The sequence below is a fragment of the Zingiber officinale genome, chromosome 9B, assembly GCF_018446385.1.
Source record: "Zingiber officinale cultivar Zhangliang chromosome 9B, Zo_v1.1, whole genome shotgun sequence".
Lineage (NCBI taxonomy): Eukaryota > Viridiplantae > Streptophyta > Magnoliopsida > Zingiberales > Zingiberaceae > Zingiber > Zingiber officinale.
In genome coordinates this window covers 103,903,396-103,929,590 of record NC_056003.1, presented here as the reverse complement: position 1 = coordinate 103,929,590, position 26,195 = coordinate 103,903,396, and the positions used below count along the sequence as shown (strand labels likewise).

The 26,195-nt window shown below is 38.3% G+C and overlaps 1 protein-coding gene across 1 annotated transcript; it reads right to left on the bottom strand.

Annotated features, from left to right (window-relative positions):
• Positions 1–391: 391 nt before the first annotated feature.
• On the bottom strand, positions 392–1,984 carry LOC122023248. Its single transcript, XM_042581319.1, has 5 exons — positions 1,672–1,984; positions 1,493–1,569; positions 1,182–1,374; positions 531–1,122; positions 392–443 (listed from the first exon to the last, which is right to left on the bottom strand). The coding sequence occupies exons 1-5, from the start codon at positions 1,982–1,984 to the stop codon at positions 392–394; spliced, it is 1,227 nt and encodes a 408-aa protein (XP_042437253.1).
• Between the last annotated feature and the right edge of the window lie 24,211 nt (positions 1,985–26,195).

Here is a 26,195-nt window from a genome sequence, read left to right as displayed (position 1 = left end):
TATTTAAATTTTTAAATTTTATAAATCTTTCATAAATTTGATATTGGAGGAGATCGAGGGACGTAGCCAGGATTCAAAGATACCTGGGCTGACTATAATTGATATAAAAAATTAATCAATTCAAAAATACAAATAAAAGTATGTGAATATTAATTTTTCAAAAACATGACATAAAATATTTAATATTCAGTACATTTAAAAGCATAGAATAAAAATATTATTGAAGTTGTGCTCTTCGATTTTTCTTAAAATCAAACTCATTAATTATTATATCATTATCAATAGTTTTCGCTAACTCCCGTTCAATATAGATAACCATAAAATCTATTAAAAACTCTTCTTCCATCTTGTTATGAAGAGCTGTTTTAACAAGTTTCATAGCTGAAAATGCTCATTCCTTTTTTGCTGTAGAGACGGGAAGAGTTAAAACAAGACGAATCAACCTGCCAATTACATAATATACTGTATTCAATATATAAGTAAATGATATAATTATAATATATATAAACTAATAAATGAGAAAAAATTACCTGTCAATCAAATTATAACTTCCTGATTTGTTTGTTTCAATTAATCTTCGACATAATTCAGAAATAATTGATAAATTCTGAAATCTTTCATGGCCAACAATATCAATCTTATAGTGATCCAATTGCATTCTCAAGTGGTGTAAATCTTGTGTATCAAAATCAAGAGAATAGAATTTCTCAGCAAGTCGATAGATGTGATCAACATTAAAAAGCTTAAAGTTTTCTTTAGGTTCCAAAGCACAACTAAGCTTAAGAAGTTCCACTGCCTCATCCTTGAATCTACTATTAAGCTCTTCAACTTGAAAATCTATTGCAACAGTAAATACATCAAATCGATAGTGATGCTCAACTGTGATTGAATCATTTTGTTGACAAGAACAATCTGTAGCAGATTTATAACGAGCTTCCATTTGAGGTATCTCAATGTCATACTTGGCACAAACTTCTTTCACATAACTAAGTAGAATAGCAAATCCTTCTTCTCTCAAAGTATGAAGCAAAGTTTTAGTAGTTGAAACATAGTCCATTGCATTTAAATATCTAAAGATTTCTCTTGCAATGCTCGACAAAACAGATTTGTTAACCCCATTATCTTTTGCATCAAATGTAATATGAATATGAAATCAAAAGACTTCATCGCTATCAACAAACCACTAGCTTCACCACGGATGGAGTTAGAGGACCCATCATACACCATGTTTTCTAATACGGTAATCACAGAACTATACAGATCAATCATGTTACAAATTGAGTCAAAATTAGAACTCCAGCAAGTCTTTCCAGGCCGTAGTAAATTTCCAATTTGATTACATCCTCTACCAGTATCACGTTCACCAATAGCTAGCTACCATATGCGCAACTTCAGCTTTTTGAGCAGAAAGTAACTCAGCATGACGTTTAGGAGACGCATTAAAGAGATTACAAATGGAATTCAATTTTGAAAAGAATAACCAAATGGATACCTCTTTTTCAGCAGCTGCAGTTAATGCTAGTTGAAGTCGATGAGCGAAACAATGTACATAATATGCGCATGAACAATCTTTCAAGAAAAGAGCTTATAATCCATTCTAAGAGTCACGTATATTGCTAGCACCATCATATCATTGTCCCCGCCTGTTGTGGATATGCAAGTCATAACAACCAAGAGTATCAGATATTTTTTTCTTAAGTGTTGCAGCAGTTGTGTCAGTCACATGTACAATAGCAAAGAACCGCTCTCGTAAAAAACCATCAATATCCACAAATCTTAATACAATAGACATCTGCTCTTTGTTAGATGTATCTCTTGCTTCATCAACTAAAATACAGAATTTTGCATCCCCGATTTCTTTACGAATCTTAGTTCTCACTTGATTGGCAAAAATATTCAAAATATCTTTCTGAATATCTGGTGAAGTATACTTTGCATTTTTTGGAGCCTTCTCTAAGACAATGTCCCCAATATTCTCATTCATTTTTCCCATAAATTTTATCATCTCAATAAAATTTCCACGATTATTAGAAGATGGAGATTCATCATGCCCTCTAAATGTGCATGCTTGTAAAGTAAGTCATTGAATGCTTTCAATAGTTGTTGTAAGCCGTAATTTGTTCTTCTGCTTTTCTTCTGAAGATTGTGCATTCATCATTTTATCAATATGACGAGGTATATTCATCAAATTATCAAGATGTTCCATAGCATTATTGTATGGTGAAGTATTGCATCCTATATGCATCAAAAATGCACATCTATCACCATCATTAACTCGCTTCCAATATTTGAATCCATCCGTCGTAAATGCAGGATTACGAGGATGTTTATGATCAAACAAGAAGCATGGAAAACAAAATGCAGCATCTTTTGAAGGAGAATACTCTAACCAAGTAAATTTTTTAAACCAATGACTTTGAAATCGTCGATTTTGACTTCCGAATTTGGTCGGTGGATACTCATTCTTAATAGGTTGATATGACCCCATCTTAATATAAGCTCGTCTAATTTCATCCCTTTGATTAACAGGATATTTTCATATCGGAGTATGTAATCCTGGATCAGGTTTAAGAGAACTGATATCAATATCTGTTATAGGAGATTTGTTAGATTGTTGATCACTTGAATTTGATATATCAATATTGGATGAAGAATTCCCTTGACTTGTCAATGTCTGCTCTTTTGCTTTTAAAAAATAATTAATAGTTTTTCTTTTCTTCATTCCTTGAGTCTTCTGTATTAAATTGAATAAATATAGAAATTATCATTATCCAATAATAAGAAAATATCCCTTAATAACAAATCAGATACAACATAATACGAAGTCATATGTTGCTAATATCGAAACATTAATAACTAAAATAACCAAGTATATAAATAAAAGTAACCAACTTAATGATCTAATCTATATGGCATCGAATCATTTTATCTAACCGATTAAACTAAGTATTTCTTATAAATCAATTAAACTGATTAATATTTAATCATCTAATTAAATTATCTTTAATTAATTAACTAATTAATTAATTAAAATAAATTCAATTACCTAATTTGGCTGTAGTTCTCGACAGTAGGATTGGGGCTTCACTTTCTCATCCCAAACATGTTCAGACTTGAAATATGTTACTCTATAGCAACCAAACAAAATTCCTGCAACAAATGATTTTAAATGATATATCGATTCTCGAATAATTTCATATTCATCAAAGTATCTTTCTTGTACCTCAGTTCTAAAATCTTCCCTCAATACAATATGTATATCACGATCCCAAAGAGCCCAAAACAACCAATTTGCAAAATGCAATACAAGCAAATTCTGAGCCAATTCCTTTCCCAGATATTTTGCGCGTTTAGGGAGAAGGGAGAACGCATACGAGATGGGACAAGGAAAGCGGCGTCGGCGCTGGCGTAGGTTGTCACGCGACAAGTAGAGAGTTGTGTGTGTTGTAGTTGTGGGCCTGTGGCAGCGTCGTTGTGGAGGTGGCGACGTGAGATGAAGCAGTCGTTGTGGGTCTGTAGCAGCGTCATTGTGGAGGCGGTATCGTGAGATGAAGGAGTCATTGTGGAGGCGGTATCGTGAGATGAAGCAGATGTTGGCATTGTGGAGGCGGCGGCGGCGTGAGATGAAGGTAAAAAAATAGGTTTAATTTGATGAAAGCATAGGGCTAAAATTTTTTTTTTTTTGTTTTAATTGGGTGGGGCTGGAGCCCACCCTAGCCCAAGGGTGGCTCCGCCCCTGAGGAGATCAGATCCTCTGTCACCAGATTTTTATATCCTCATGTCCCTTTGTTGATCGGGCGGTCATGACATCCTCATGATTTACATTGCATCCTTGAGATGTGATTTAATCCATCCGATCAATAAAGAGACATGGGGATATAAGAATCTAGGGACAAAGGATATGATCTCATATTGGAGATGCCTTTATCCTACTTGAAAATCAAACCTAGATATGTGAATATAGCGCCTAGCTTTTACCGCTGCACTGTGAAGAGGAGAGCATTAAATTATGACTCCATTATAATTTTATGGTCATCTTCATCGTCACCCGTTGGACGGAAGAAAAAGATATTCATCTAAAGGACATCTCCTTTTAAAAAAAAAACACTAAAAGGGGATATTTTCTATAATAAAAAGGGATATTTTCTATAATTATAGGCCGTTAAAATTTAAAAATTTGTTAAAATTTTTATGGCGGTTTTCCAAACTTCGTAGATGGTTATGCGATCCATCCAAATCACATGGATGGTTTTGGGATTGTCCTAATTGCATAGCTCATGTGGATTCATTTTCCATTTTATCCTTTCCAAATATCGTGTGTGTGGTCGCGTGATTGCTCGAAGCAGGGATGGTTTAAACGAAGGTCCGAGACATCTCATTGAACCACTCACACATTTTCCTATAAAAAAATTTTGACATCGCCTCGCTCCCACTTCATCATCGAAACCGGAAACCCTATTTCACACATGTGAAATCGACCTAAATATCTACTTTTACTTCACTAATCCGCCTTCATTTAGTGTTCACTAGTTCCTTCACTAGCGTCACTCACACCTCAACCGACAAAACTGAGAATGGAAGCTCTTAGCGCTTCAACGGTGACGGCATGATTTCCCTATTATATTTGAGAGATGTCCTGAGGTAATCGTCTTAAAAGTTCTATCATTTATTTATAAATAAATTTACTATTTGAATGTACATTCTGTATATAAATGATTTAATTTTAAACTCAATTAATGAAGTTCACAATACAATACATACCATGAGAGAAAAGTGAGTATCTAATAATGTGTAATTATATACATATTGAAATCTATTGGTGCAATCGACTTCCAAAGTTTTAATATTTATTTGACAATATGTTTAATGAAGCTTGGCCAATGTGGACCTACTCAAGTGAGAAGTCTGGTCAGGTCAAGATTGACCAAATGACTAGCAAGTGGTGAGTAATCTACCAAGTGACTGCAAGTGATGAGTATTGTTGAGAGATTGTTGGTGCAATCATCTCCGGGTCAAGGTTGACCAGTTGACTAACCTCGAGTGGAGTCGAGTTTGAGTTTTGATGTTTGGACAATATGTCAAGAACAACATATTTGGACAATATATTGTGGGACATATGTAAGAGAAGTCAAGTAGGTCATGGAGGACTAGTACTTGATTGGTAAAGTCCTAACTAGAGGTTAGGCAATGGTAAAGTCCTAATTGTGATTAGGCAATTAAGTTCAAGTGGATCAAGGAGGATCACACGTTGGCAAAAGAAAGCTCTAATTGCGGTTAGGCAAAGGAAAGTTCAAGTGGATCAAGGGGACCGCATGTTAGACAAGTAAGTCTAAGTGGATCAAAGAGGATCACACGTTGGCAAAAGTAAAATCCTAACTGCAGTTAGGCAAGATGAAAATCCAAGTGGGTCAAGGAGGATCACACTTGGTGATCAGAAGTCCAACGAGAAGTTGGCAAAGTCCAAGTGGGTCAAAAGATTGACCAGACATTTGGTGAAGAAGTCCCAATAGAACATGATTAACCGGAGGTTAGGCAAGGGAACCCTAGACTTAGGTTAAGCAAGTTAGGGTTGTGCAATCGATCAAGTGATCGATTAAGTGTTGTGCTGATCAATCACTGGATAGATTGACCACACTTCTCCGTGACTCAGAGGAGTTCTCAATCGATCAGTGGATCGATTGAGTGCACTTCTCCGCGATGTACATAGGCATTCCTAATTGATTAGGTGATCGATTGAGTAGCGTCAATCGATCAGCCGATCGATTGGGAGCTAATTTTCACAAAGCACAATGAATACTATGCTAAATAGATTGGGAAGCTATGTCAATCAATTAGGAGAAGCTCACAATGAACATGGATCGGTCAGGTGATCGATTGAGCTGCGCCAGTCGATCAGGTGATCGATTAGGCACATTTTTGTCATGAAGCACAGTAGTTTCCTAGTGAGAGCGTGATCAATCAAGAGGAGTTTAATAGATTAGGTGATCAATTGTGAGGAGAAGAAAAGAGCCATTACGAGGTTTGGATGACTGGATATGCTCGGATCTCATGTGACAATCGATTGGGGGTAAGACCAATCAATTGGAAACCTTAGATCGAGATGTATAAAGGCATTTGTAAAGATTCAAACAGATCTCCTCTTCTATGCTTCTTCTCCACTCTTACCGTCAGTTCTTGGAAGATTTAAGGCAAAGTACTACTGTATTTCTAAATCTACAAGAGGTATCTACAATCTACAAGAGATCAAGCAAGGTGTTCATTGTATTGTCCATTCATTTCCTTATTGTATTTTCTTGTTGAGAGCTTGTACGAGGTTTCTCCACCTCCAGAGTGTTTCTGAGATGAAGTATTTTCATAGTGGAGAGTGTACTTTATATGGATCCTTGGATTAGTCACCTCGTTGAGGTCGATACCAAGTAAATCTGGGTGTTAGTATTGCTTCGAATGTTTTTCGCTGCAATAAATCATCGACGAAGCGATTGAAGTTAATCCCCCCCTCTAGCTCGCTAGAGTATCCTAACAAGTAGTCTACCGAGTGACTGCAAGTCCAAGCAGGTTAAGGTGACGTGATGCTTGGTAAGAGGAAAATCCTAAGGGGAGGTAACCTTAGGTAATGAGAAGTATTGGAGGAGTGAACTCCAAGCAAAGTGAAAGTCCTAATAAGTGAAAGTCCTAATAATTGAAGTTAGATTTTAGTGAGTAAAGCTAGGTAGTGAAAGCTCTGGTGAGTAAAGCCAGACAATGGAAAATTCTATGGGGGAGATAATCCTAGGTAATGAGAAGCTTTGGAGAAGTGAACTCCAAGTATGTGTGACCGAATGACGGTCGACCGGACCAATAAATTTTAGTAAACCTAAGTATAGTTTTACCAATACTATTTTGCATTATTATTATCCCCTCGGGATGGTCTAGTGGCTAATGCATGAGATGTTGCCACCATGAGGTCTGGGGTTCGAATCTCGGCAAAGCCGAGGTAAATGCCTCCCTTATGTGCTAGTCACTATTCCAAAGACTAGTACTCGCCCGTGATTTACCTCCTCTATGTTGGCCCTAGGACGGGTTGGCGGGGGCGCTGGGGGCGAGCGTATTCGCCTTTTGCCACCATTTTGCATTATTATTATTATTACTGTTGTGCAAATTTAGTATTGCAGGAAAAGTCTTAATAGATCAGATGATCAGACACTAAGCAGAGAAAGTTCAAACATATCTGGCGAACCAGATGTTTGGCAGGTGAGCTGAGGTAAGCTACTGGAGGTAATGTGGTGAGGTCGTGTCCCAATAGAGACAAAACTTAGGCGTTGATCTAACTGAAAAAACCAATGGAAGTTTCTAAGTTGAGATTATGACAGTCCTTACTATCTTAATCATAAATACTATATTTACTAATCTTGTCTTGTAGATCTATGTTCTAACTCTATTTTTCAAGATAAACTTTATATCTATTTTTGCAAGATCGTTCCATCGACGGAAAAGGTTGTTTTGTTGACAGAACCGTGAAAAACTAGAGCAGCAGGATTCAATTTAGAGTATAGATGGAATTACAGTTTTGTTGACAAATCAAGGTGATTAGTCAACTAATCGTGGATTCCAAAATTAAATCAAGATTCAAATCAGAGTACAAAAGGTAAAAAGAGATTCAGTCGATGGATCAAGGTGATCAGTTGACATAACAACATGATTTCCATGATTATACGGATCAGATCACAACAAATAAGGAAGGAACAGAGCATCAGTTGAGGGATAGGTTTATAAATTGATGGATAGGTTCAGTCAATGGAATCCTTTATCAGTCGACGGAATGTGACCTATAAAAGAGGCCCTTGAGTTCCGAGATAGATACAACTCTTTATCTCTGATCTACTTTGCTCCTACTATGACTGTTCGTGCAAGCTTTGACAACTCTACTCTGAGAAGATCTCCAACAACTGTGCTACATCTCTAATTAATTGTTATTTTTGGTAACTTTATTTTTTCTCTTGCACTTATTCTTTGAAGATAGTAGGACTATTACGATCATCATATCATACTTGTAGGATCTTGCTTCTTCGGAAGAATTATTTTAGTATTGCCCAACGAAAGCGGTCAAGGATCACAAGCCTTGGAGTAGGAGTCGGCTGGGCTCCAAACCAAGTAAAAATAATCATACCTTTAGTTTTATTTTCTTATTATTTTTGCTATAAATTTTACACTAATTTTATTTTATTTTAACGAAAAAGAAAAGATTTCAATTGAACAAGATGCACCCCCATCTCTCGTCTTTCACGATCCAACAAAATCTTCCCTAGTCGATAAATTGATGAGACTAGATATCATCGATTTTGTAAGATTAGCATGTGTTATGCTTCTTGGTTTATCCAAGCAGTCAGTTCTCACTAGCTAGAAACATTAGGATGTTGAGAGTTAACATGTGAATGCTAGTTATGGGTAACTAGTTCATTGAATGTGACTTGCTATGAGATTTCATGTAGTTCTATATATGTCAATGAAGATCTCATTGTAATTCGAGTGCAAGTTTCCTTAGACTTGAGATATTCAAGTCATTTGGTCATGAAGACTTATACTTTGACATTTTAGCAAACATCTCTTAGGAGGTGTAAGTCTGGGATAATTGAGTATAAGTTAATATGCCCGAAGGTGTTTGTATAACCCATATAGGATTCATCACTTCTTTGATAAAGGATACGTACACACTAAGACCTCTTGTCAATGTTATTATTTGTAAGTCTTTGGACAAAGCAAAACATGTCAAGAGGATGATCTTCTTAGATATGTGTTTGAGTAATTTGAATCCACAGGATAAAGTGTTGGTGTAGTTGGTACCAATGGTCAAACTTATGTTTTGATGAATGATAAATATTTAAAGTTAGGTTCTATGTGATTTGATATCTTTACCAAGTGTGTAGGAATTGACAGGTGTAGAGAACCTAACACTATGATAAAATCCAACCAGATTTGCTGGACTTGATAACTGATGGGAAATCCAAATAGGTTAAGGAGTGATCCGATATCTGGCGGAAATTTTGACTGGGTCTACAGGACTTGACAGTTGGCTGAAGTCTAGTTGAGTTTGCGGACTTGATAATTAGCAAGAAGATTTGGTGGGTCAAGAGGAAAGTCAAGAGACTACAAATGGTAAGTAAGGTAAGTCACTAGAGGAAAGTGATCCAGTGAGGATAAGTCCTAGTGGGATTATAGGCGTTGGTCCAGCTTAGATCTATTTTAGAAGTCTAAGCTGAGACCTTGACTAGATCATACTTTTAGAAAAATAAGATCTAATTAATAATTCCTTATATTTAATTATGCTAATTCTGTTTTGCAAGGTATAGTTTGTTATTTGGACTAACACTTTTTGCAGGGGTGAAAATACAAAAGTAGCCTCGAATGAACAGTGTCCAAGTCGCCTCAGAGCTACGGGGAGGTGCTTTGGAGTTGCGTGGAGGTTCCCTAGATCCAGAGCAGGCATCTTCACATGGATGAATTTTGAGGATAAAGTTCTTGCAGCAGGGGGCACCATGAAGTGCACTAGAGGCACCTCAGAGCCCTTGGAAGGCGTCCTCGAGTGGATAGAAGCAATAGTACGTGTGACTTATCATGACTGAAGCTTAAGGGATCAGATTTACACTTAGAGGCATCTCGGATGAGGTTGGAGACACCCTCAATGCTCCTTAAAAGCATTGTTCGGCTAGAATTCAACACACAACTTCCATACAAGCTACTATGACCTTTATGTTACTACATCTTTGCATTGCTGCTGTGCTACTCCATGCTACTGCTACATCTGACTACTGTTGGCAAACCGACATCAACACACGGGTTCTCAACTTTCATAATCACGTGTTGGTAAGTTTAAATTACTGTTATCTACTTTATTGTTAAGGCAGTGTAGTCTGTTACACTGTCCTTCGTTGCTATTATACTCAATTCTCTCTTTCAGTGATTCTGAAAGAGTGTCCATCGATACGATCCTAGGGATCATGGGTCTTGGAGTAAAAGTCAATGAAGGCTCCAAACCAAATAAATCGCTTATGTTTTTTCTTTTTATGTTTGTTTCTTTTATTAATTTGTTCATTTTCTATTTTCTGACGCACTTTTGTTTAAGTTTAATTTAAAACCTATTTTTTTAAAATACATGTGATTCATCCCCCACCTTTCACATGCCTCGATCCTACAAGTGATATCAGAGCCATGTTCGCTCTGAATTGGTGCAACCACCAATTGAGTAGGTTTTTTTTTGCTTTCTTTTGTTTCACTTTTTGTTTCAGTTTTAAGTTTTTCAAATATATCTGAATTAGTACAATTACCTCTTCAGATAATTTTTTCATTTCAAATTTTTTGACTGCTCGAAATTAGTGCAACACCATTCGAGCCTTATCTTTCTTTATCTCCCATACTACTATTTCAAGACCTAGTCTTAGGATCTTTCTTGTTGCTTCTTTTTGTGTGCAAAGTTCCTTTTCTAAATGGCCCAAAGTGAAGACTATAGCACTGTTCATTTATCGCTATTCAATGGAGATGATTTCTCCTAATAGAAGAGAAGAATGGAGGTGTACCTAAAGATGAATATCAAATAGTGGTTCTGCATTTGACAAGGATACACGACTCCAAAGGACAACAACAACATGATCATCCTTCCAGAAAATTAAAACTCAAAGATGAAGAAGAAGGTGTAAACTGAGTTCAAAGCTATATACACCATTCAATGTGGACTTACAAAGGAGGAGCTAAATCGGGTCGGACCATATGACACTGCGAAGGAGCTATGGGACAAGCTAGTAGAACTACATGAGAACACGACCGACTCAAAGGTAACTAAGAGATACTTACTTTTAAATAATTTATTTGATATTAAAATGTAGGATGGTGAGATCATAAGTTAGCTCCATGCTAGAATAAAGAACATCTTCAATGGTGTTCACTTGATTGGGCATTAACTCGAGAACCGTAATGTGATAAGATACACCCTCAACTCTTTTCCTTGAAACACACTGTGGACATTTATAGTTGATGCCTATAAAGTTTCAAAGAATTTATATAAACTAAAATTAGATGAGTTATTTTATGAATTAGAACTCCATGAGCAAATTAATGTCAAATAGGCTGAGAAGGGTATAGCCTTTTTTGCAAGTTTTTCAAAGGAGGGAAAGATCAAGTCCAAACCTGAGCCTGAATATGAGTCTGACCTTGATTTAGATGAAGAAGAGAAGCTTGTGAACATGATGAGAAAGTTGTTCACCATAAAGAAGGACTTCAGTAAGAAAGACCTTCAAAAGATGTTCAAGCAAAACTCCAACAAGTCAAGTATCACTTGCTATAGGTGCAATAGAAAGGGACACTATAAGCATGAGTATCCGAATCTCAAAGAAGATAAACCAATGAAATTCAAGAAGAAGAAGACCCTTAAAACAACTTGAGATAAGTCATCCTCGGAAGGAGCAGATAATGATGAACCAAAGAAGAACAACTACCTCATACTGATGGCATCCGGACCGAAATCTGAAAGTGAATCAGATCAAGATGATGAGTCCAAACATGAGTCAAGTCACATATCTGTACTCATTTCTGAAGGTTCCGATGAGGTATACCCAAATCTGTTTGCCGAGTTTTTCAAAATTATTGCATGCATGAGTAGGAAATTGTCTAGATATGAAAAACAAAATGAAATACTTTTTAAGGAAAATTATCCAAGTACCTAGATATGATACTTGGATCCCAATGAGCTGTGTATAATAGATCCGGACTCGAATATAAGTCCATCTCAACAAACAAAAATTTTATCTCACTAATAAGCCAAAAAAAACCAAACCAAAGCTTGAGTTCCAAAAGCTTGTCTAACCAAGCAAATAGGACCAAACCAATATTATATACCTAAAAATGAAATCCACTACCTAAAACCAAAATGAGATAAACTTTATAACTCAAATCTAAACTACAAATTTAACTTAAACAAATCAAATCCAAACTTAAGCTATAATCAAGTTTACTACAACTGTAGAACAAATTGACATAAACCTAAACTTAAAATAAAATCAAAGTTCAATAATTCAGGTGGAGATAACAAATTAGTTGATATTTCCAAAATAATAGTCTACTCAATTGGGTAACTAGGTCTAGACTATAAAAATAATTTGACTCTTATCCAACCATACTACCAAGATGGGGCAAGATCATAGTACTTTAGGAAAACTTGGTCTAGGGAGTCAAGTAGGGTAATGCTTATCCTTCTTGGTCTACTTAGCTAAGTGGAACTAATCAAAGCTACCCGCTGTTAGGACCGAAAAGTAGCTAGAGGGGGGGGGGGGGTGAATAGCTCTTCGCGTGCTCGTTGCTCGGCGTTGCTTGTTTCTTCAAGGATGCGCAGCGGAAATACAAAGAAACAAATACAAACACGCTAACACTTGGATTTTACTTGGTATCCACCTCTAAGGGAGGTGACTAATCCAAGGATCCACACAACGCACGCACCCTCCACTAATGAAACTCTCCTTTATGGTAACTACCAAGGGCGGAGAAGCCCTACAAGACTCAATACAAGAAGAAGAAAGGGTAGTAAAGAAATACAAGCTTACAAGCTTACAATGAGTGCACAAACCCTAACCCTAGTTTCTTCTTCTTGCTTTGATCCACCTCTTGACTTGGAAGAGCCTCCAAGAACCTTTAAGAACTGGCGATCTCGAGCTTGAGAAGAGCTATGGAGGAGCTGGTGAAGATCTGAAATGAATCTGTGAAGTGATCCCGAAGACAACGCTCGCTTGTGGCTCAAATACGACGCAACGGTCGGATCCCAATCGTTTCGATTATTCCCAATCGATCGGGGAGGCTTTGGATCGATCCACGGATCGATCCAGAGCGCCTCTGTGCTCTGGAAAAATGCCTGAATCGATCCACGGATCGATCCAGCGCTTATCGCGCGAAGCAGCAGCGTCCCAATCGATCCACTGATCGATTGGGGCCTCTGGATCGATCCACTGATCGATCCAGAGGCTTTCTATTCGCTGGGAAAGGTCTGGATCGATCCACTGATCGATCCAGAGCTTGGTTTTTGCCCAAAACCAAGTCCCAAACCTCCCAAACCAACATTCGGTCAAACTTAACCTGTTGGTACGTCATGCCTAGCATCTAGTCACTCCCTTGACCTGCTAGGACTCTCTCACCAAGTGTCCGGTCAATCCCTTTGACCCACTTGGACTTTTCTTTCATGCCAAGTATCCGGTCACTCTCTTGACCTACTTGGACTTTCACCTAGCTTCACTCACTAGGGTTTTCAATCTGCCTAGCTTCACTCACTAGGTCTTTCACCTGGCTTCACTCACCAGGATTTTCATACTGCCTAGCTTCACTCACTAGGACTTTCACCTGGCTTCACTCACCAGGATTTCCATCTGCCTAGCTTCACTCACTAGGACTTTCACCTGGCTTCACTCACCAGGATTTTCATACTGCCTAGCTTCACTCACTAGGACTTTCATACTGCCTAGCTTCACTCACTAGGACTTTCACCTGGCTTCACTCACCAGGATTTCCATCCAGTCAGGTATACCTACTTGACTCTTCTTCATTCACACTGATCAGTCCCTGATCAGAATCTCCCCATATGAACAACTGCACCTGTATTGTCCATGTGTCTTCATGTATTGTCAAACATCGAAACTTTGACCAAGACTCAAGCTTGGTCAAACCAGTCAACCTTGACCTAAGGGATATTGCACCAACAATCTCCCCCTTTTTGATGTTTGACAATACCTTTAAGTTTGGACCATTCTGAGTTAAGCTAATCCCATAGCTTTAACTCCATTCATGCCAAAGTATGAATGTTGGTTCCCTTCATTCTCCCCCTATGACCTCCCCCATAGGTAATGAAGGTCTAACTTAAACCACACATTCTCCCCCTATTGGCACACATCAACCCATCTTTGAGCACACATCAACCCGTGCCTCAATTTTGGGCACTCTTCAACAAATGCCCCATTGTTGAAAACTCTCCCCCTGAAGAGTTGATCATCGTTGTTCACAACTTCACTCGTTGTGACCAACACGATAATGAAGGACTCATTCCCTTCATTTTCAAATAATGCTCGCTTTGGAGCATTAACATGGTCTAATGACCCAAATGAAGGTCCCATACCCTTCATTTCTCCTTAACCCTACATTCTTCCTCAATGTAGACAAATGCCCATCCTTGAGCATTATCCACTTAACGGAAGGTTAACCACCTTCCAAGGTTTATGAAAAATAATTTTCATGCCTTTAAAGAGTCCCTCCCCCTAAAAACATGGTGGTAACTTCTGTCATCGCACCAACAATGACCTGGAATCCCTAAAACTTTAGGAAACCCAATTATAGAAGTTTTGAGGTTCAAATATTCAAAATCTGAAACAAACCTCAACCTAAACTTCAACTTAGCCTTCCTTAACCAATCCATCCTTGTTTTCACATGAAAACACCCTTTTTATGTATACACATGTATTTTTAGGGGTTTGGAAAGGTTATCTAGACTAAATTAGGTTTAAAGATACTGAAATCAGGCTTTCCCAGCCAAAATCAGCAACTTGGATCGATTGGAGTTGGGTTCCAATCGATTGAACCTTTCTGAATCGATCCACTGATCGATTCAGACTTCCTGGATCGATGATCGATCCAGCGAGCTTCTGCTCGCGGGAGACTTGCCTTCTGAATCGATCCACGGATCGATTCAGGCACTCCAATCGATCCATGGATCGATCGGAGCTCTGATAGTAGCTGAATTTCAAAATCAGCCGACTTCAGAAACCCCTAGAAAATTCTACAAAAATCCAAAAATCATGAAATTTCGTGTAGGCATTATTTAGGGCATATACTATCAAGGAAAAATAGTTTTCTATGAAAATACTTCATATTTTCAAAGATTGACACAAACTTGAAAACTTGCAAAAACTTTAGTGTTTTCTTCAAGTTTGTGTCTAATTATTCAATGGTGATTACTATCAAAAGATAGCCTTCACCAAGGTTTTCCAAAATCATTTTGAAGACATTTTCAAACCAATATCCCACCATGTTCCTTGGGCTTAATGCACATGACTTGTACATTAGCTTTCCCAATGATGGGAAAACACATAACTATGTGTTTTGATGAACTTAAAAACTCAAACGAATGTACTAAATCAACATCTTGAGTTTTGTTCATCATCCTAACATCTCACTTGTATTTAATGTGCACTAAAACACATACAAGTCACCTTATCGTCCTTGTGAGATGTGAGATTTTGGTTTTGCCCTATTCTAGGGATCATGCATATCTATCTAGGCATTTTAGAGATATTAGACATCCACCTAGGATGTCACTTGTTAATAAGTGTTGTTAAATGCCATTTATCTTTAATTACAAGGAATTAAACTTAATGCATGATTATGTTATGACATACATCAAAAGGAAATAATTTTTCAAAAGAAAATATCCTATAACTACATGATGTATGAATGTCATGACATGGTATTTTTTTTTTTCATAATCAAAACATGAATGCAAAAATAGACATGATGTCATGGCATATGATGGGCAAACAATCATGGCAAGGTTTAGCATAAATAAAATATACCTAGATTACCTATCTAAGTATCCTTAACCACTTAGCTAAATCAAAAAGCATAAACCCTAAATCGCCCAATTTCCTGAAGAAAATGCCAAAACCCAACTTGACATTTCTTTAATCTCTTGATTTGTTTATGCCACTTAAAAATTAAGCATATCCTTAAATGTTGGCATATTCCATTTTTCCTCAAGGGAAAAAAACGTAAATCAAGGCCCGGATTGCCTTAAATTTCTAAGAGAATACCAAAATCCCAACTTGGTATTTCTCTAGGTTTTCTTAATTTATGTCATTTAAGATAAAATCAATTTTTCACCATTAGACACATTTTACTCTTCCAAAGAGTAAATAATAATTCCATTTCATTTTCAAAGGTTAACAAAAACCTTGAAAATGCTCCTTGAGTGTCAATTTCTTCAAAGTTAGGTTAACTACCCTTCTTCTTAGAGTTGACACTCTCTAACCCATCTATGGGGTAGAGAAGATGCTCCTAGGAACCCAACACCTATTGGTGCTCCTTGGATGCTCTAGGTACTCACTAGGGATAACTTCCCTAGATACCTTCCTAATGACCTTGTTGGGCTTCTTAGAAGCCTTGGTCACATTTTCTAGGTCAACTCTAGGGATAGCCTCCCTTGTGACCTTGTTAGTGACTTTCTTAGACTTCTTAGAAGTCTTAGTCACATTTATCGCAAAAATACTCTTAGGGATGACTTCCCTAGTATTCTTGGCTTGACCACTGGACCTAGGGTTTGTTCCATAACTATATGGAATTCTATGGTACGAGGGCACATCCTTCTTAGCCTTTGGTTTGTATCCCAACCCTCTATGGCCATTGGATGGCTTTGATTTTCTTAGCCCTAGGTATTTCTCATTTTGCCCTTGTAGGATATTTTCCATCCTCTTTAGGGTCTTTTCCATTTTATCAAGTTTTGACCTCAAGACTTGATTTTCTATCATTAAATCCTTAGGTTTTAGTCCATGAGCATTTTTGTTCTTGAGCATGTATCTATTATCCTTAGTGTTCCCGCCCAAGTGTCTATCTACCTTCCTAACCTTAGGTTGGGTAGTTTTGGCATGTAGGGCCACATGCTTTTCCTTAAAGCCCTCATGCTTTCTATTCTTATGGTAAATTGCATTAAAATGATAAAAATTAGAACTATCATGCTTTTTACCATGATGTAAAGGGGTAGGCTCAATAAATGTTACCTTCTTCTTTACCTTGGAGGCTTCCCCTTGACTAATGCCTCCTTGAGCCTTGACCATCTTCTTCCCCTTGGGGCATTGAATTCGGTAATGCTCCTTTTGGTTGCACAGGAAACACACAATGTGCTCCTTGCTCCTTTTTGTTCCGGGGATGGTCTCCTTGAGCTTCTCCTTGCCTTTTTGTGCCATTTGACCCTTTTTCTTGGCCAATTTGGGGCAATTGCTCTTGTAGTGCCCATGTTCCCTACATTCAAAGCATATAATATGATTTTTATTATTAATTGAAATATTTATACCTTTGCTTGTAAGAGTGACATCTTTTCCTCCATTTGATATGAATGTAGAGGCTTCCTCTTGATCCGAAATCGATTTCCCTCCAATTGATTCATCTTGACTTGTGGAGGTGGAAGCTTCTTCATCCTCTTCTTCTCTTGACCCGGATGTGGAGGATTCTCCTCCTTCTTGATCCGGTGTCACCAAGAGTTGCTCCCCCTCAATCCTAGAGGTGGAGGCTTCATCATCTTGAATATGAAACAAGGAGTATGCTCCCTCCTTGTTTCCTTCGATGCATTCCCTTGAGGATGAAGCTTCTTCTTGGACTTCTTCTTCGGAGGTTGAGCATCTCTCAACCTTGGAGTCCTCCTCTTGGTCTTGCTCCAAAGAGTCACCCTCTCTGGATACTTCTTGCTCTTGTACAGTGGAGGGGATCTCTTCATGAAGCTTGGCCAATTTGCTCCATAAATCCTTTGCATTTTCAAATTCTCCAATTTTGCAAAGGATGGTGCTTGGCAATAAATTTACCAAAAGTTTGGTCACTTTGTCATTGGCCTCGCACCTTTGGACTTGCTCCGAGCTCCATTTGCTTTTCTTGAGAAGCTTGCCCTTGGAGTTTGTTGGAGCTTCAAATCCTTCCATTAGAGCAAACCATTGCTCTATCTCCATCATAAGAAAGTTTTCGATTCTTGATTTCCAAGAATCGAAGCTCGTGGAAGTGTATGGTGGAGCCACCCTCGTGTCGAATCCGAGCCCATCTCGGAATTCCATTGTAGAAGTTGAGCTTTTGAATTTCTTTGACTTTGACAATTTTGCTTCAACTTCTTCACCCTCTAGCTCTTCTTGTTATGCTTGACCCTTCCGGCGATGATTCCGGTGAAGAGCGGCCTCGCTCTGATACCACTTGTTAGGACCGAAAAGTAGCTAGAGGGGGGGGGGGGGTGAATAGCTCTTCGCGTGCTCGTTGCTCGGCGTTGCTTTTTTCTTCAAGGATGCGCAGCCGAAATACAAAGAAACAAATACAAACACGCTAACACTTGGATTTTACTTGGTATCCACCTCCAAGGGAAGTGACTAATCCAAGGATCCACACAACGCACGCACCCTCCACTAATGAAACTCTCCTTTATGGTAACTACCAAGGGCGGAGAAGCCCTACAAGACTCAATACAAGAAAAAGAAAGGGTAGTAAAGAAATACAAGCTTACAATGAGTGCACAAACCCTAACCCTAGTTTCTTCTTCTTGCTTTGATCCGCCTCTTGACTTGGAAGAGCCTCCAAGAACCTTTAAGAACTGGCGATCTCGAGCTTGAGAAGAGCTGTGGAGGAGCTGGTGAAGATCTGAAATGAATCTGTGAAGTGATCCCGAAGACAACGCTCGCCTGCGGCTCAAATACGACGCAACGGTCGGATCCCAATCGATTCGATTATTCCCAATCGATCAGGGAGGCTTTGGATCGATCCAGAGCGCCTCTGTGCTATGGAAAAATGCCTGGATCGATCCACGGATCGATCCAGCGCTTATCGCGCGAAGCAGCAGCGTCCCAATCGATCCACTGATCGATTAGGACCTCTGGATCGATCCACTGATCGATCCAGAGGCTTTCTATTCGCTGGGAAAGGTCTGGATCGATCCACTGATCGATCTAGAGCCTGGATCGATCCACTGATCGATCCAGAGCCTGGATCGATCCACTGATCGATCCAGAGCTTGGTTTTTGCCCAAAACCAAGTCCCAAACCTCCCAAACCAACATCCGGTCAAACTTAACCTGTTGGTACGTCATGCCTAGCATCTAGTCACTCCCTTGACCTGCTAGGACTCCCTCACCAAGTGTCCGGTCAATCCCTTTGACCCACTTGGACTTTTCTTTCATGCCAAGTATCCGGTCACTCTCTTGACCTACTTGGACTTTCACCTAGCTTCACTCACTAGGGTTTTCAATCTGCCTAGCTTCACTCACTAGGTCTTTCACCTGGCTTCACTCACCAGGATTTTCATACTGCCTAGCTTCACTCACTAGGACTTTCACCTGGCTTCACTCACCAGGATTTCCATCTGCCTAGCTTCACTCACTAGGACTTTCACCTGGCTTCACTCACCAGGATTTTCATACTGCCTAGCTTCACTCACTAGGAATTTCACCTGGCTTCACTCACCAGGATTTCCATACAGTCAGGTATACCTACTTGACTCTTCTTCATTCACACTGATCAGTCCCTGATCAGAATCTCCCCATATGAACAACTGCACCTGCATTGTCCATGTGTCTTCATGTATTGTCAAACATCGAAACTATGACCAAGACTCAAGCTTGGTCAAACCAGTCAACCTTGACCTAAGGGATATTGCACCAACACCCGCCACATCCTAGACTAGTTAGACCATGATTTCTTAGAAAGTCAATTAAATGAATAATTTCATTAAAAGGCTTTGTCTTAGAAAGTGGTCGTTGTTGTGATACCCAAGAAGGCCCCTGTGCCTCGCTACTACCTAGAACCTAATTTCTGAAATGCACATTTAATTAACTGACGATTAAACTTGAATCTAATGCAAAGTCATATCATCTTCAAAACTTACATAACTCATCTCACAAAACTATAGGAATACCTTGGTTGAACAATTAGACCGGTGAGATGATTAAGTTAAATAAATTCAAATTAAAATCAAAATTAAATTAAATTAAAGTTAAAATCAAAATCAAAATTAAATTAAATGTAATTAAAACTTAAACTTAATTCAAGCTTAAAATTTAAAAACTTAAACATTGTTGAACTTAATTAAATCAAAACTTAATCTTGACTCCTACCTTTTGTAGGATTCTAAGTAGATCTTGGATAGTGGTTACTCTAGATATATGACTGGAGATCACACTAAATACATCAAACTAATACTCAAGAGCTTAGGAGCAATTATCTTTGGAAAGAATGACAAACTTAAGATAATTGGAATAGGTAACATCGAACTTGAATCAAATTTTATTATTAGGAAAGTACTACTTATTGAAAACTTTATCAATTTACTTAGCATTAGTCAATTATGTGATACCGGATATAAGATTAGATTTTTGTCATCTGAATGTTTGATTAAGCACGCAAATAATCCTAACATTAGACTTAAGGGATTCCAACATAACAACATTTATGTAATCAACCAAACCATCTCCTCATTTAAGTATCACTTAACACAAAAAGAGTAAACCTGGCTATGACATAGAAGACTATTCCACATTTACTTTAGGAATATCACATAATTAAATGACTTAGTTAGAGGTTTACCCAAATTACCTAACCTTGAGCCAAGAATTTGTAATACTTGCCAACAAGGAAAACAACCAAATCAACTCACAAACTGACTAATCAAACTCAAACTAATTCTATACTAGAATTACTACATTTAGATCTATTTGATTCACATGGAATTAAATCAATAAATAATAGCCTATATTGCTTATTAATAATTGATGATTATTTAAGATTTACTTGGATAAAATTCCTAAGAGACAAAGATGAAACGTTTGAAACACTTAGTAATTTTTGTAAACAAACAGAAAATGAAAAAGACTTAAAAATCAAAAGAATTAAGAGTGATAATGGTGGGGAGTTTAAAAACTATAGGTTTATAAAATTTTACTTAGAAAATAGCTATCACTAGGAATTTTCATGTGTTAAAATACCTCAACAAAATGTAGTAGTTGAAAGGAAAAATAAGGCCCTACAAGAAGCCACCAGGACAATGCTTAATGAATACCAACTACTCAAATACCACTGGGTAGAAGCTATAAGTACAGCTTGCTATGCCCAAAATAGAATAAAATTTTATAAAATACATAATAATGCTTCCTATGAAATTTATTATAATAAAAAACCTAACATTAATTATTTTAAAGTATTTGGATGTAATATCTATATTTTAAATACAAGAGAACACTTAGAAAAATTTACATCAAAAATTGAAAATGGAACCATTGTAGGGTACTTACTAAATAGTAGAGCCTACCGAGTTTATAACAAAAGTACCCTAAGAATTGAAGAAATAACATATATAAAATTTAATGAAACCTCTAATCCTAAAGAACCTACCAAAATCAAATCCAATTTGAACCAATAGACATTGTTAGATTTAGCTCTGATCATAGTGAAACCCTAAATCAAATGGAAGAACAAGAAAATAAACTAACTCACCCAAATGAAAATCAAAAAAATACAAATTGAGTCTAGAACAATAAGAGTTAGTTAGACCATCCAATTAATCAAATAATAGGTGACCCAAACCTAAGGGTTCAAACTAGATCATCATTTAGAAACCTAAGTCAAATAGCTTTAATTTCTAAGATTGAACCCAAAACTGTAGAAGAATCCTTACTTGACCCAGACTAGATCATAGCCATGCAAGAAGAATTGACCCAATTTAAAAGAAATAAAGTTTAGGACTTAGTACCATTATCCAAAGGCAAAAAATTCATAGAAACAAAATGAATTTTTAGAAACAAACTAAATGAAAAGGGAAAATTATTAGAAACAAAGCTAGGTTAGTAGCTAAAGGGTTTAGTCAAGTAAAGGAACTTGACTATGATGAAATCTATGCTCCAGTAGCTAGATTTGAGTCTATTAGGATGTTACTAAGCTATGTAGCCCATAAAGGATTTAAACATTACCAAATGGATATAAAATCAATTTTCCTAAATGGGCTAATTAAGGAAGAAGTTTATGTAGGTCAATCACCTGGGTTTAAAACTTAGACTATCCTGACCACGTCTTTAAATTAAGGAAATCCTTATATGGTCTAAACAAGTACCTAGGGCATACATGAAAGATTATCCACCTACCTAATATCTAAAGGGTTTAATCAAGGATGAGTTGACTCGGCCCTTTTCGTAAAGATCCTTGAGTCAGATATTTTTATATCTCAAGTCTACATAGATGATATAATCTTTAGTTCAACTAACTCAGAATTTTTACAAGAATTCACAACCTTAATAGAACACGAATTTGAAATGAGTCTAGTAGGTAAACTAACATTTTTCTTAGATCTACAAATTAAATAAACCAATGAAGGAAATTATGTATATCAACAAAAATTGTAACGACCCGCCTCCTACTGACTAGGTTGCGAGGCCGATCGTTACATAATGCTGTGCTAAATTACTATTGCGGAAAATCTGGATTGATTAAAATTTTACTAAACTGATTACTGTAAACTGAACTTAATATTCTAGGTGTACCTAGGAGTCGTACACATGCTAGGGGAGATATTCTATGCCTCTCAGATGCCCTGCTAGCTATAATCAGACATTTCAATCGATCCATGGGTCGATTGGGCTGTCGGATCGATCCAGTGATCGATCCAGCTTGATACTGGCACGGAAAGAAGCTCTGGATCGGTCGGCTGACCGATCCATAAGCTGTATGGCTTCTGTGCGTGGCTGGATCGGTCTACCGACCGATCCAGTGGCTCACTGATCGGTCGGCTGACCGATCAGTGAGCTTCTGTGCTCTCTGTTCGCGTCTGGATCGATCGGCTGACAGATCCATACAGACGCTAACTCTCTGTTTGCATCTGGATCGGTCGGCTGACCGATCAGTGAGCTTCTGAACTCTCTGTTCGCGTCTGGATCGGTCGGCTGACCGATCCATAACAGACGCGAACTCTCTGTTCGCGACTGGATCGGTCAGCTGACCGATCCAGTAGCACAACCCACTTCTGATCGATCTGTAGACCGATCTGGGTCTCTGATTTCGAATCAGAGCCCCTGATTTCAGCACTTGTTCGTGCCAAAATCTCACATTTCACTTATACAATCCGTAGAATAAATTCTAATGACATAAAGCTAGCATTCTAAACTGGATATAAAGCATGGTTTACTAGTTCGTAGCATTTAACAATTAAAAGTGCGTGAAAATAGAAATACTAAAGGTTCAATTGTTTAAGCTTGCTAGATCCCCTAAGGATCTTTTATTCCAAGTTCCTGCCACACACACCATCTCTGCATTGAACTCCAGCTTCCTCTGCTAATCCATTTTCCCTTTACCTTTATCTGCAGTATAAGGAAAAAGTATCTGTAAGCTTAAGGCTTAGTAAGAAACCATCTACCTCACTAAAACATGCAACGATGCAAACATGTTTTAAAGAATGCTATTTAAAAACATGAACTGAGTTTGTTAAAGCATGGCATACTGAAATCACATGGCATAAACACTGAAACATAGCATGCATAATAAATCTAAGCATGGAGCTAACTCATAGTATCAACTAGGAGAACTAACTGAAACTGAAACTGAAACTAGTTAAAACTGATCTTAACTATGATCACGTAACTAGATTATGAGTTTTGGAAGCTATTATCGTAATAAGTGAAAATAGTAATCATGCTGCTGTTGGGCCCGGCAACTGTACTTTGCTGTGCGCGCATCCCTAACTAGACCCGGGTTTGCAAGTCCCGAATTTAGTAGGGTTACTAGGTTATCTGAACCTAGGGACGACTGTGGGAGCCCAACCCAAAGGACATCTGGTCCAGTACAGTGCCTACTGAAAATAAAATACTGGATATAGCTACTAATTGCTTATTTTGTTGTGTTCTAGGTTATCTGAACCCAGAGCTAGGTTATCTAAACCTAGAGGTGACTGTGGGAGCCCACCCATTGGACCGTAGTCCCATGAAAGCTGTAATAAGGCTGACTAAGCTATCTTAAATGCTCCCATTGCATTTTCTGAGCTATCAAAAATGCCTAAGTTACATTTTTCTAAGCTAACCATTTAATCGAACACCTAGTGTGCTTTAACTCTCCTCTCTATTAGGGAGACTACCTTTAGGCACCCGACAACATCAAAACCTCCAACTGAAGGGGGTAAAGACGTGTCCGGCCCATCCAAAGGCACTCATTAAATCCCTAAACCTGCGAGGAGGGTTAAATGCACCCCTTTGTGTCGAAAAAAACTGCATATAACTGAACTAATGCATAGAAAACCAAACGGAAGCTACTTATACTGTAGGTGAGGGGTTTCTTACCTCGTGCTCGAAGTTTCTTACGATTCTAATCGCCGGTTTTCCGGTGGAGACGATCCTTTCGACGATCTTCTCGCGTCCACGCGTTCCTCTCGCGGAGGGGAGCGTCCTCGTGTCCGAGATGTCACCGGAAGGAACCCTTTGGACCCTTGGGGCGGAACCCTAGGTTCCCTTGTGGTTGGCGCCGAGAGAAAGAGAGGAGAAGGAAAGGTTCGGCGGTGAGGGTTTGAGGAGAGGAAAATCACGATCCAAATAACCCTTCACTCATTTATTTCATATTTATATTAAGTGGTAATTTCCGCCCAAACCTAACATAAATATTATTGAATCCCTTTCCTTTCAGCACGGCCCTGCTGGGTTCAACTGGTTACTAGCATTATCCCTTAAACCATAGGTCTCGAGTTCGATTCCCGCTTAGGCCGTTTTCGTTTTCTGTTTATTTTTGCTACTTCCGCTATTCCAAAAATTCCAGAAAAATATCCTAAAATTCTAGAAAAATACTAGGATATTTCTAAAATAATTTTGAGAATTTCCGGGCGTTACAAAATATACCCCAAAGAACTACTTAAAAAATTTAGAATGGAAAATGCTAAAGAAATAAAAAACCCCAATGACAACCAACACAACATTAGATAGTGATCCAAATGGAAAACTAGTAGACTTAACATATTATAGAAGTATCATAGGTAGTTTGTCATACTTAACTGCAAGCCAACCTGATATTCTATTTGTAGTTAGTATGTGTGCTAGATATCAAACATGTCATAAGGAATCTCATCTAACAAAAGTAAAAAGGATCTTTAGATATCTAAAAAATATGTTGGTGTGGGAAGCATAAGAAGATCAAACCTGTATTTTGATAATGGTAAAGGGTTCAACGTTAAGTTGTCTTGTTATCTAACAAGTGTAATTGAGCTTGTAGAAAAGTCCTAAGTATTTTTAGGCAAAAGTTCTAGTGGATTCTAGGCAAGTGGAAAATCCTAGGGGGAGGTAATCCTAGGTCCTAGGGGGTGGTAACCCTAGGTTATGGAAAACCCTAGGGGGAGGTAACCTAGGTCCTAGGGGGTGGTAACCCCTAGGTTATGGAAAGCCTTAGGGGGAGGTAACCCTAGGTCATAGAGGGTGGTAACTCTAGGTGGAAAGTCTTAGCGGGTCGTGCACTTTGAGTGAAATCCTAGAGTTGAGAACTCTAAGTGAAAATCCTAGTGGTCGCGGACCAGGTGAAAGTCTGAATGGGTCACGGAACGGCCGTCCGGCATGAATACCTGAAATCTCGAGTGCTGAGCAAAAGTTCAGTCGGTCCGGAGGATCAGTCTAGCAACAGGTAACTTCTCCTAAGAGGAGTAGGTGAGGATGTGTTCCCCTTGAGAGAACAGTAGGCGTCGGTTCGACCTAGGGTTTCTGGAGGAAATTTGAAAATCAGAACCGGACAATCCGGAGGTTGTCAAAAGTTATTCTTTCATATTGATTAATTATTTGTTATTTTTCTAATTTTGTTTTGCAGGAGACTAACACTATTTGCAAGGTTAGATTCGGCCTTGATCGGTCAACCGAACGTCCGACTCAGTCGATTGAACCCTCAAACAAAAGGATTAGATTTCTAGCGAGCTGATCGAGTTCAACCAAGGGATCAGTCAACCAAACCTGAGGTTCAGTCGACCGAACAGTGGATAGGCATCGACGTGGTTAAGCCGAGTTGATCGGACCAGATGAACTGGGGATCAGTCGACTGAACGACGAGATTGGTCGACCAAACAATGAGATCTGTGGATCGAACAAAGACTTCTATCCGAGCAGTAGAATCAGACGAGAATCTAGGCCGATTTGGGCAGGATCGGTCAACCGATCTGGGGGATTAGTCGACTGATTAGAGTTGGGTCAAATCTAATCCCGAGATAAGTAGATATGGATCAGGTCTGAGGTGGCTATAAAAAGAGGGTCTCGACAAGCACTTCGAACAAGACACTCAAAACATTCTTCTTATGTGCGCGCTACTACAGAACGACTCAACAACGCCTAACTGCTGCTCCGACAATCGACGATCAACTATTTATTCTTTGTTGTCGGTAAATCTAGTTTTCATTATTACACTTGTACTAACACACCAAGGATTTACTTGATTTGGAGCCTGTGATAATTCCTACTC